Genomic DNA, 13,336 nt, shown 5'->3' with positions numbered 1-13,336 from the left:
ATATACACACGGTATATTGGAATTCAGACTTTTTTCTTTTAAATTCTTTACCCAAGAATTGTTTTAACTTAATGAAAGAAAAAGGAATTCTAAGCAACATGCCAATATATATATTAAATAATATTTGTCCATGGTTTTAAGTTAAAGGAAAGAATCCAAAATTATGTTCCACCTTTAAGACAAGGATTCGACACATTTAATGGTTTCTTTTTAAAAAATAGATTTTTCTCTTTTTTTAAATAAAAAAGTCTGGCCCAACTAGAATCCACAATTGGACCTTTTGTATTATTTCAAAAGCACAATTTAATCGGATTGGGGACAAACTCAATAAAATCGTGCGAAAACCAGAATTATACGATTTTTACAATTTTTCGCGTTTTTTTCCCGAAAAGCCAGAATTTTTGCCTGAAAAGTCATAAATAGTCAGATTTTCAGGCTAATTCCAGCACAGACCACAGAAACTTCCAAATAGGATAAAGACCTCTCCCAATGACTTATATACAACCTCGTGGGTCTGAGATGCTGGATTTTCAGATTCAGACTTTTTCCAGCCTCGCAGTATAACAAATCTCAAAAAATTTTCAGTTTTTTTTTCCCACTAAAAGTTTGGATCTAATAGTTTTTGCCATTCAGTCTTTAATAAATAACCCCCGTACAGTGAGCTTCCTTAGAGTGCAGAGTTCTTTTTGCTTATTGGTTTCCTGCCTGCACAGTAATTTACTTTCCTCTATGCTCCTTACACTCCCTACTACTCCATTGAGTGTCTACCTGTCTCTGGAACTCCATATAGAAACCAGATTTCAATTATAGATTTTTAATTAAAAATTATCCTAGCAACCATGCATTGATTAAATAAGAGACTGGAATATGAATAAGAGAGTACCTGAATAGAACTATGAGTAATAAAAAGTATCAATAGCAATACATATGTAGCCTTACAGAGCATTTGTTTTTTAGATGGGGTCAGTGACCCCCTATTTGAAAGCTGGAAAGAGTCAGAAGAAAAGAGCAAAACATTAAAAAACGCTAAAAATAAAACTAATAAAGACCAATTATAAAGTTGCTTGTAAGTGGCCATACTCTGAGCTTCCTTAGAATGCAGAGTTCTTTTTGCTTATTGGTTTCCTGCCTGCACAGTAATTTTCAGAAAAAAAGAGCAAATCATTAAAAAACTATAAAAATAAATACCTAATGAAGACCAGTTATAAAGTTGCTTGTAAGTGGCCATACTCTAACATACTAAATGTTAACTTAAAGGTGAATCACCACATTTAGAGATTTAGTCTGGAGAATCCTAAATCCATCATACAAAAATCTAAATTTGGACTATATCTTATAAGCTTTGATAAAATGTATGTTTCTAGGACCTCATATCCTGACGATTGCTGTATTCACCCTCATTGTAGTGGTGATTCTTGTTCTCATCATTGGACTTCTTGTGTTCAGGTAAGTCTGTCCTAAAGTTTTTTTCATTTAAGAAGAGTCCAGCAAAGAAGTCTAACATTAGGTTTCTAAGTACAGATATGGGATTCATTTTCCAGAAACCCATTATCCAGAAAGTTCCAAATTACGGACAGGCTGTCTCCCATAGATTCCATTATAGTTAAATAATTCAGATTTTTAAAAATGATTTCCTTTTTCTCTCTGTTATAATAAAACAGTAGCTTGTACTTGATCCCAACTAAGATATAATTAATCCCTATTAGAAGCAGAACCAGCCTATTGGGTTGAATTAATAAGTACAAGATTTTCTAGTGACTTAAGGTATGAAGATCCAAATTAGAGAAAGACCCGTTATATGGAAAACCCCAGGTCCCGCGCATTCTGGATAACAGGTCCCATACCTGTACTAAGCAAGGGCTTGATATAATCACTCACAGCGATTTCAGCATTCAAACGTTCCTACTGATATTAGCTTGCTATTTATTTAGCATTATCTGCTTCTGTTAAAGGAGAACTAAACCTCAATTCCAGACCCTATTCATTGGCCTCATCCCAACACCACCCATTACTGTCAAAAGTGTTCCTATTTTTGTACCTGCTCAACAAATATAGAGTTACACAGTGGTGTTGGCAGGACCCATCACACATTGCTTTGAATTTTTGTCTGTCATAACGCTGACATTGACATTGAGCACATAGGAGTTGAAGCCTATATGTACCAAGTTTCAACTGTGCATGCTCCAGCTGTTCTCTTTTAACAGAGTCATGACCCTGTGGATAGACAAAGTATGGATGGTCAAGAAGATCCGGAGATATAAGCAAGTAGACTGGTACTTAGTTGCCCTTAGGAAAGCCAGCAATATAGGAATTCCAGGTGTGTAGGTGTGGATACAAATGAGCGCAGGAAAATCTGCTGAAAAAGGTGCCTTTATTCAAAACACGACATGTTTCGAGCTCTTGCTCTTTATCAAGTGTATGATTTTCCTGAGCTCATTTGTATCCACACCTACACACCTGGAATTCATAAGAAGGTCCATAAGATGGAGATAAGCAATCAGACTTTTGGATATACTATAAGGATAAAGACATCATTTTCACTAACCCTATCACCTTTACTGTTTAGAAGATATCGTCTAGAAAATGAGCTCAGACAGAAGAAGTGGTCCCATATCTCTGCAGAGAAAATTTTACCTCTCAATATGACAGAGACCTCTCATGTCAGCTTAAAGGTGATTTACTCCATAAACCCTGACAATCAGGCTGTGTACATTATTTAACATACTCATAAAACTATTACTGTTACTGTTTCTGTGCAATGTGACTATATATAGGGGCAGATTTTCTAAGGTTCGAATGATATTTTTGAATTTGAATTTTTCATCCCCTACCCTAGAAATAACTCGAATTCGATAGGTCGCCGCCTAAAACCTGCCGAGTTCATGTAGAAGTCAATGGCAGGTTTCCGTTGACCCATTTGAAGATGTTAATAGCCTTCCTGACATTCAAGTTTTTTCAGAGGAAAACTCGATTTGAATTACGTTCGAATACGATTAGAGTTTAGTACAAAAAACCTCACATAAACTTTGCGAAATAACCCATATTCATTTTTTTTTATTCACATTTCTCCTGGTATTTAATAAATTGGCCCATTTGTGTGAGCCATTCTTTTTATTCAGCAACCCAAATACCATACACAAATCCGCTTCTATTTTCTATTTGATTAACTGTAGTAAATATTTTGTCTTATTTGTAATTTGCTTATTAGATTGATGATGACAAAAGGAGAGACTCTGGGCCTAGATTACAAATAAGAAAATATGACAAAAAGGTAAAATATGAATTCAACATTTTTTTAATAATATGTTTGTCCTCTTCTTTAGATTTTTCTGACCTTATGGCCTGTTATGTAGAAAGAGAGATTATGTGGATGTGTCTTTGAAGTTATCACCAATGATGCTCATGGTTATTTAAAGGGTGAACAGAAGCTCAAAGATAAAAAAAAAATGTGTTTTACGCACAGCTGAGGATTTCTTCTAAATGACATTATAGAATTTGCTATCCAAAAAGTGCACAGTGCAAAACCCAAATGATGGAGGTGCAAGAAACATAACGTCATATAATCTATTCTAAATATTTTTTCCTAAAGGTTGTAATACTCAAAGACTTGAAACATGATGAAAACTTCACAGAAAAACAGAAAATGGAACTTAATAAGGCAAGATTGTGTGAGAAATGTGATGCTATTATGTATTTGACTTTTCATTCAGCATATTTAACAACCCTGATTGACATAAAAAAGAAGGCAGTGTTTTACCACTTAATATGTGATACTTACAGTGGCATATCATAGGTGTTAATAATATAGGGTTTGCGTTAGAGCTCTGTTGCAGAGGGACAGGCTCCGTTTCAGGACCTTGGACCATGGGAAAGTTCCTGTCTTCAGCTATTGGCTGGAATAAAAATGTGTCCCTTGCACTTTGCACAACAGACTTTTATAGGTATCCCCAGGTTTCACTTTAAAGATTTGGTAACCATAGAATAATAATGTATCAAAAATTACAGTTATACTGTATATATAGGATACACAGTTCAAAGCTCTGGGGTTTCCAGAGAATCTGTGCACCAACATCATTGGAAAGCAGAGAGTGAATTCATAACAAGGTAACAAGGTAAGGGAGGGCTTACATTTAGGCACTATGGCACTGATCTGCCCCCAAAATGCCACCACCCTGCCCCCTGTTCGGACTTAGTGTTTTCAAAAGGTGGCAATCCTACTTGCACTACACTGTCAAACTAAGGGAGGTTGGGAAATGGTTTGTGCTTATGTCTGATTCCACAGATTAAGTCTGTGTAAAAAAAATTATATTTAGTTCTGGAAGTTCAGATGTTTATTGAAATGACCTGTAGGTGTTACTGTACAAGACACTGTGTATACATAGTACTTTCTATACTGCCAAAGCATTAGAGTGGATGTTCCTGCTAGTGATGTGCGGGTCGGCATTTTCCCGACCCGACCCGAACCTAACCTGCCCGCCCGCATCCACTCTTCCCGGTTGCTTTTATAGACCCGCTGAAGACGTCACAAAGATGATGTCACAAAAGGGGTGGGACAAGCAGGCGCAGCGTCTATAAAAGACAAACCCGGGAAGTGGGAAGCCAGCGATGCGAGGTCGGCTCGAACCCGCCCGACTGGTATACCTGCTAATAGTTGTAATTGCTACAAAACTTAATGTGCACCTTTGCTGCATAAGGTTAAGATGTGAAACAGGTGATTTCCTCTCTGTTATTTCTATATTAGGGTCCTTCATACAGAGTAGAGGGTCTGTCAAGCCTTCCCAACCTTACAAGTTAAAGGGATTCTGTCATGATTTTTATGGTGTCGTTTTTATTTCTAAATTACACTGCAAATAATTCACTCCATTAACCATGTAAAATTGAATTCCTGAATCAACAAGTGTATTTTTTTTAGTTGTAATATTGGTGTGTAGGCAGCCATCTCAGGTCATTTTGCCTGGTCATGTGCTTTCAGAAAGAGCCAGTGCTGCACTATGGAACTGCTTTCTGACAGGCTGTTGTTTCTCTTACTCAATGTAACTGAAAGAGTCGTACTGGGACATGGATTTTTACTATTGAGTGCTGTTCTTATATCTACCTGTTATCTGGTTACCATCCATTGTTCTGCTGATGGGCTGCTGGGGGGGGGGAGGATGACATCACTTAAACTTGCAGTGCAGCAGTAAAGAGTGACTAAAGTTTATTAGAGCACAAGTCACATAACTGGGAGCACCTGGGAAACTGACAATATGTCTAGTCCCATGTCAGATTTAAAAATGAAATATAAAATAATTTCAGTGCAGAATTCTGCTGGAGCAGCTCTATTAACTGATGCATTTTGGAATAAAAAACATGTTTTCTAATGACAATATCCCTTTAATAACACATTTCACTCTGGAGAAACCATCAATCATGAAGTCATGTTTCGGATCCAAAGATTAGGTGCTCAGTTTAGCTTTGCCGTGTAAACCAAAATGAATCAGGTCATATCAAAAAGGTGGGGATATTTTCTGCTGTGATTTAATTAGGCACACAAACCACTGAATTTCCATCTCTACCTGCAGCTTTTACAAATAGATTACTACAACCTGACAAAGTTCTATGGTACGGTGAAGCTGGATAATATGATATATGCTGTGATTGAGTACTGCGACAAAGGATCACTCAGAGTAAGAATAATCTTAAATGCTTTTACCAGGTTTACAATTTAATTTCAAATCTGAGTACATACTAATGTCATGCTTGTAGACTGCAAAGGATAAATGTGACAAGGGCCCTATTTTATCAAAGTAAGTGTATTAGTAATTATGCAAGGAAAGGTCAAGTCATGGTAATTTAAAACCACAACCAGGATTACAGATCTTGACAGTACTAAATGAGGAACTATATTTTATGTAAAATAATCTGTTAGATTTATTTTCTCAACACAATTTATCGAATTATTGAACTTTTGAAAACATTTTAACACCAGTCCCTACAGCTGTCAAGGAGCATAACACTTCAGTGTTTCTCTCTTTGCCTTGTGGCAGCCGATCCCTATCCTGTGAAAGCCATTATAAAACAGAGAAGAAGGCATGTAAAATTATGAATTCTGCCTAAATGTGTTACCAACACCTCGGGGCAAATTTACTTATGGTCGAATATCGAGGGTTAATTAACCCTCGATATTCGACTTCCGAATGGAGGTTGAAGTATTTACTGCAATTCGTTCGATCGAACTATCGAACGATCAAACGAAAAATCGTTCGATCGAACGATTAAATCCTTCGAATCGTTCGATTCGAAGGATTTTAATCCATCGATCGAACGAATTTTCTTCAACCCAAAAAAGCTTAGAAAGCCTATGGGGACCTTCCCCATAGGCTAACATTGACTTCGGTAGGTTTTAGGTGGCGAACTAGGGAGTCAAAGTTTTTTTTTAAAGAGACAGTACTTAGACTATTGAATAGTCGAACAATTTTTAGTTTGAATCATTCGATTCAAAGTCATAGTCGAAGGTCGAAGTAGCCCATTCGAGGGTCGAAGTAGCCAAAAAAAACATTCGAAATTCAAAGTTTTTTTTCTTCTATTCCTTCACTCGAGCTAAGTAAATGGGCCCCCTCATATTAGTAATAGATTTACATTTTAAAAAGGTCAAATTTGAGAGCAGACAATTCTAGAAAACAAATGGTATTATTTGTAAGCTAAACATCTCATTTAAATTACATTTTTTATGATGTGGAATTTCTTAAACACTGATGAATACACAAAATGCAGGCATGGGACCTGTTATTAAAAATCTTCGGGCCTGGAGTTTTCTGGATAAGGTTTCTTCTCTAAGCTTTAATTTAAACATTAAATACACCAAACAGGATTGTTTCTACACCAGTAAGAATTAATTATATCATCGTTGGGATCGGGTTCAAGGTACTGTGGGAACAATTTATAAAAATAGAATAATTTCCTTGAGTTGTACTTTACATGTATATAACAGACAGAATAATATTCCTCTTCCCAGGACGTTCTGAATGATAACATCTCCTATCCTGATGGAACATTTATGGATTGGGAATTTAAAATCTCTGTAATGTATGATATAGCAAAGGTAAGAAACTACAGATGTTTTACAGTTATTATCTTGTGTACTATGTAACTTAATTTGAGATCAATTCTACTCAAACTGTTATCATCTCGAAATAAAATATTTCCTGTTATTTGTACCAGGAAAAGGTTTGCATCCTATATATCTGAATGCAAACAATTGCCAAATGACAGATTCAGTTAATGTTGTAAAGCATAGCATAGTGCACAACTACTGCAGGAATCATATGCTTATGCACAGCCACATTTTGTTTTAACTTTTAGACATGGGAACAAAGGAAATAATAGTTGTAACGTGCAAAAGTTTGGACAGCCTTTTTTTTTACTTGTGAGCCATAGTCAAATGTAAACAGAGTTGGGGAACAACACACAAATGAAAAGTGTTCCCGGGGGGATGCCAAATAAGGACCGTGATTGGCTATTTGGTAGCCCCTATGTGGACTGACAGCCTACAGGAGACTCTGTATGGCAGAACACCTGGTTTTCATGCAACCAAAACTTGCCTCCAAGCCAGGAATCCAAAAATAAGCAACTGCTTTGAGGCCACTAGTTGGGGATCACTGGCCTAATAAATTTAGTAAAACTCCCTATGGCACAGATCACAGCTTGTAGATGCCTTTTGTTTTCAGCTTAGAGTATTTAAATTCTTGATATGGGTATATTCCCTCTGATTCCAACATCTACCCACAGACTTTCTGTGATGTTAAAGTCAGGGGACTATATGGACCATTCCAAACCCTTTATTTAGCTTGCTATTCTTCAGGTAGCTCATGGTGGCTTTTGAGGTCTGTTAAGGATCATTGTCTTGTACATAATGATAAGTTGGGTTGAAAAAAGACCACTATGATGATTAAACAGGTATGGGACCGTTAATATAGAATGCTTGGGACCTGGGGTTTTCTGGATAAGGGATATTTCTGTAATTTAGATCTCTATACTACAAAAATCATTTAAATGTTAATTAACCCAATAGGATTGTTTTGTATTCCAGTTCAAATTTATTATATTTTAGTTGGGATCAAGTAGAAGCTACCATTTCACTACTACAAAGAAAAGGGACATCATTTTAAGAAGTTTGAATCATTTGATTATATGTGAGACAGCCTTTCTATAATTCGGAGCTGTCTGGATAGCAATTTTCTGTATAATGGAGCCTATACCTGTATTCAATTTTCATTTTCGAGGAAGTTTCCCTTTAACAGTTGGTAAGGTGTGGTTTCATCAGATGCGCTTCCCTTTTTTCCCTCTTTTTCACCAAACAAACTTTTAAGGCTAATAAGGTAATTATAGTCAGGCAACGTCACTGGACAAGCTGAAGGGTGTCCAAACTTTCACATGCCACATTTACTCTATCCTTTGTTCCTATGCCTTAACATTTGTGAAATAAATTGTAAATATGTTGCAAATACCTGCTGTATTTGTTTTACAAAATTAAATAAATATGTAATTTGTCAAAGGGTGCCCAAACTTTTGCATTTAACTGTAGGTGTGTAGATCACCATCTAAAAGCATTCCGTTCTATATAAAGCATGACAAGGGAGCATGTAATATAATAAATAAATACATTTACTTGTATAACACACAAGCCATGGTGAACACCGTGGTAATTGATTTTGAATTATTTTTTCGTTTCGTATCTGCTCCTTAACTTGTGCTGCAAGTGAAATCCAGCTGCCTGAAAAAATCCCATCAGAGGAGAAGTGCATGAGGCCGTGGGTATAGTCTCCTCCTAATAAGTCTGCACAGCTCCCCCATGTTATATTATACTTTGGCCAGTCTTGATCAGTCTTGCTCTACCACCAATAGGCACCAGCTATAAGAAATATGTGCTGATGTAGCATATAAAATGTAATGTTTTCTGCAGGGTATGTCTTATTTGCATGCCAGCAAGTGTGAAGTTCATGGTCACCTGAAATCGACAAACTGTGTAGTAGATGGCCGTATGGTTGTAAAAATCACTGACTTTTTTGGGAAATCAATACTCAGTCCTGAAAAAGGTAAGATGTATTTTAATAGCAATACGAATATTATTATGCAGATTTTTTTTTACTGCTGTAAAAAAAAAAAAAAAAGTCAAAACAAAGCTTATACAGCCTTCCTGATTAATATTCTATCAATATTCTTTTTACAAAGACCTGTGGACTGCTCCTGAGCACCTACATCAAGAAGGTTTCTCTCAAAAGGGAGACGTTTACAGCTATGGTGTGATAGCACAAGAGATCATCCTAAGGCAAGAGACATTCTACACTGAACAGTGTGATGATACAAAAGGTAAATATAAATATTTGGAAGAACCAAAGGATAGAGTAGTAAAATTAATTAAAATATGTAATTCATTGTAAAAAGAGAGAGAGAGAGAGAGAGAGAGAGGGGAGAGAGAGAGATAATAAATAGATAGATAGATAGATAGATACAGGGGCGCTCCACCAATGAGGCGAGTTGAGACACTCGCCTCAGGCGGCAGCGCCCCCCTGGTTGCCAGGGGCGGCAAAAATGCCGCTCCTGGTAACTAAGAGCCGAATTTCCGGTTTTCAAACCGGAAATTCGGCTCTTCTAGTGCAGAGAGCGCTATTGCGCTCTCTGCACTAAGCGTCGCGGACCGCCCCTGCCCTCTCCGGCGCTATAAAGGTTAGTGCCGTGGGGAGGGGTGGGGGCGGCGAAAGAAGGCCGCCTCAGGCGGCATTATAGCCAGAATCGCCCCTGGATAGATAGATAGATAGATAGATAGATAGATAGATAGATAGATAGATAGATAGATAGATAGATAGATACATAGATGATACATAGATGATTGATTGATAGATGATACATAAATGATAGCTGATAGGTAGATAAATGATAGCTGGTTTATAGATAAATGACAGAAAGATGAAAAATAGATAGATAGATAGATAGATAGATAGATAGATAGATAGATAGATAGATAGATAGATAGATAGATAGATAGTCAGACAGACAGACAGATAGATAGACAGATAGACTGGGGTCACTAAATGGGGCCACTAAATCTCATGTTTCATTCCTGACCTTCTGCGTAGGTGACTGACTGGCAAGAAACATATCTTCTCTTAACGTATTGTCTGATATTATAATAAACCAGCACTGATGAAATCATGGGGCTGGTAACAGTAATTCCCTTATGTGAATGAACTAGGCCTACCTTACACAGGCTGCAGAATTATATGTGTGCTGTAAAGCAATATGAATAATTATAAAATGCATACTGTTTAATGTTTCATTTTCTTATTTCACATACAATGTATTTTCTTTGTCTGCTGACATTCAGAAAAAATATCCAGAGTTCAGAATAATAAAGGAGAATGTCCCTTCCGACCAGACCTAAATCTGGATTCAGCAAACGAAAGAGAGATTGAGGTGAGAGTGTAGGATAACATAAATACATGAGTTCTGCCTCTAATTGTTATAGGAAAAAATCCATATTATTTCTTTCAGTGAGTTGAAATGAATGTTCTTTTTTTCAGGTTTATGTGTTGGTAAAGAGCTGTTGGGAGGAAGATCCTGAGCGGAGACCAGACTTTAAGAAAATTGAGAATACTCTTTCAAAGATTTTTAGGTAATTGACCTAGTTCTGTTGTTTGGGGAATGTAATAGAGTTTTAGCTGTCTCTGTCATGAGAATTAGGTAGATATATGTAGTGCCTTAGTCCAATGCATAACTAAATGTTTTTTTTTAAGAGTGATAAAAGATCAGAGACTGGTGGAGCAAATGAGGCTTATTACAAAGTCAGTTTTGGTTAAAATATACTTTATGCAATAGGATGAATCTTTTTCAGAAAAAAAACAATAAAATACTTGTCTAGAAGAAAAGAGATTTGAGGATCAACAGAATAGGGACTCATAATTGTTATCGTCTAATAGAAGAGTCTATGTCATTATTTTAAGACAAGTTTTCTTATTTTAGTCTTTAAAGGAACAGTAACACCAAAAAATAAGTGTTTTAAAGGTATGAAAATATCATATAGTGTTGCCCTGCACTGGTAAAACTGATGTGTTTGCTTCAGAAACACTATTATAGTTCATATAAACAAGCTGCTGTGTAGCCATGGCAGAAATTGAAAAAAGGGCTATATGGCACAGGATAAATAATGGATAACAGATAACTCCATTATGTTCTATAGAGTTTATCTGCTGTGTAACTTGAGCCTTTTCTCCTTTGAATGGCTGCCCCCATGGCTACACAGCAGCTTATTTATATAAACAATAGTAGTGTTTCTGAAGCAAACAGATCAGTTTTACCAGTGCAGGGCAACACTGCATTATATTTTTATTACTTTAAAACTCTTTCATTTTTTGATGTTACTGGTCCTTTAAACATAATTTTTTGTAAAATTAATTTTCTTTTAAGTAAAAATGAGCTCATTATTCCCATCCCAGTAACTTTCATAGCCAAACCACCGAGAGTTACATGGACACCCTCATACGGCGGCTCCAGCTCTACTCCAAAAATCTGGAGCATCTGGTAGAGGAGCGCACCCAACTTTATAAGGCTGAAAGAGACCGCGCTGACCGCCTAAACTACTTGCTACTGCCTGGGTAAGTGTTATGATGGTAAAAAAGGGTGGTTCAATGCACATTAATAAAAAACATTCATATTTCTCATTATGTGGAAAAGGAAACATACATTTCATTTTACAGTAATGCACTGCTTAATACATGGGTGCAATTGATTATTACCATTCACTGTATAGTATAGCTCAGTGATTATCTCTCATTAGACTCTGACTCAAGGACATTTGTGTTCAATTCCCACCTCAGCTCCCTGGCTAATACAGGGTACAGCTGAATCCTATAGTATGGGTCAGCAAGGTTCAGGCCAAAAAGGGTACATACTGCTTTAACAACTGGGACTGATCCCTACACAGGTTAGAGTCTGGTGTGAGTCCATTTTTCTGATCTGTGCCTCACTACTGGACAAATTACTTTTTTTGCTGATAAAAAAATACTAATATTTACTATAATCTATCTGTAAATGGTTGAAAAAATTATTAGAGACATCTAATAATAAATACATCATGTACAGCAGTCTGCACAGTATGCACCAATATTTAGTTTGAATTAGTACTGAATATTAAAGATTGTAAGGGAAACCTGTTATCCAGAAAGCTCAGAATTACTGGAAGGCCATTTCCCATAAACTCCATTTTAATCATACAATTCTGATTTTTTTTCAGATTTTTAAAACTGATTTACTTTTTATCTGTGATAATAAAAAAGTTGATTCCCAACTAATATATAATTAATCCTTATTGGAGACAAAACAATTTTATTGGGGTTATTTAATGTTTAAAGTAGATTTAGGGGGTTATTTACTACAACTCAAATTAATCTCATTTTTTTTTTAAATTAAAACAAAGTCGACCAAATTCCCATCCACGAATTGAACTAATTTATCAATAATTCTTTGATAATTTGATAATTCTATAATTCGAAACTGATGTTCCTAAAACTCAACTTTATCAGATTATCTAGCGCAGATGACCATGTCAAGAAACAACTTCAAGGACATGTGCCATTGACTTCTACATGACCCCGACAGGTTTGAGATGAAGTATTTTCGGATTTGGATTTTTAGCAGCTTTGGGGTATAATAAATCTCAAAAAAAATTTCCCTTTAAAAACTCAACCAGAATAATTAGAGATTTAATAAAAGTAAAAAATACAGAAAGATCACTTATCTGGAGAACCCCAGGTCCCCAGCATTCTGGATAATAGGTCCTAAACCTGTACTTCAAATGTTTAAATATTAATCACTTCAAAATTCAAATGCTTTGTATGCTACTGCCATGTCGATACAGTTGTTGGGCACATTTTTTTCACCGATACAGATCTTTTGTTATCTGTGTATTAAGGTGACAATATTCTCCTGAATTAATTACAGCCCAGTGGTAATGTCACTGAAAGAGACAGGCCGAGTAGAACCAGAGTTTTTTGAGGAGGTCACCATTTACTTTAGTGACATTGTGGGCTTCACTACCATCTGCAAGTACAGTGCACCAATGGAAGTCGTGGACATGCTTAATGATATGTACAAGAATTTTGACCATATTTTGGACCATCATGATGTGTACAAGGTAGGATATACGTGTGTCTACAATGGCATTGTACAGTTAGGTCCATAAATATTTGGACAGACAATTCTTTTTTCTAATTTTGGTTCTGTACATTACCACAATGAATTTTAAATGAAACAACTCAGATGCAGTTGAACTGCAGACTTCATTTCACTTGATTTCAGGGGT

General features: G+C 36.2%; 1 protein-coding gene across 2 annotated transcripts in view; it reads left to right on the top strand.

Annotated features, from left to right (window-relative positions):
• gucy2c.L (guanylate cyclase 2C L homeolog) overlaps nt 1–13,336 on the top strand; it is a 51,602-nt gene that overhangs the window by 27,179 nt on the left and 11,087 nt on the right. For both annotated transcript variants that reach the window (NM_001085865.2, XM_041589123.1), the window contains exons 11-22: nt 1,365–1,446; nt 2,567–2,672; nt 3,209–3,271; nt 3,590–3,658; nt 5,562–5,666; nt 6,995–7,081; nt 8,942–9,074; nt 9,211–9,348; nt 10,364–10,452; nt 10,560–10,651; nt 11,472–11,630; nt 12,976–13,168. In NM_001085865.2, coding sequence (NP_001079334.1) covers nt 1,365–1,446; nt 2,567–2,672; nt 3,209–3,271; nt 3,590–3,658; nt 5,562–5,666; nt 6,995–7,081; nt 8,942–9,074; nt 9,211–9,348; nt 10,364–10,452; nt 10,560–10,651; nt 11,472–11,630; nt 12,976–13,168 — 1,316 coding nt within the window. The remainder of the gene's footprint in view (nt 1–1,364; nt 1,447–2,566; nt 2,673–3,208; nt 3,272–3,589; nt 3,659–5,561; nt 5,667–6,994; nt 7,082–8,941; nt 9,075–9,210; nt 9,349–10,363; nt 10,453–10,559; nt 10,652–11,471; nt 11,631–12,975; nt 13,169–13,336) is intronic.

This window comes from Xenopus laevis, chromosome 4L (genome assembly GCF_017654675.1).
Source record: "Xenopus laevis strain J_2021 chromosome 4L, Xenopus_laevis_v10.1, whole genome shotgun sequence".
Classification (NCBI taxonomy): Eukaryota; Metazoa; Chordata; class Amphibia; order Anura; family Pipidae; genus Xenopus; species Xenopus laevis.
This window is presented reverse-complemented; position numbering and strand designations above follow the sequence as displayed.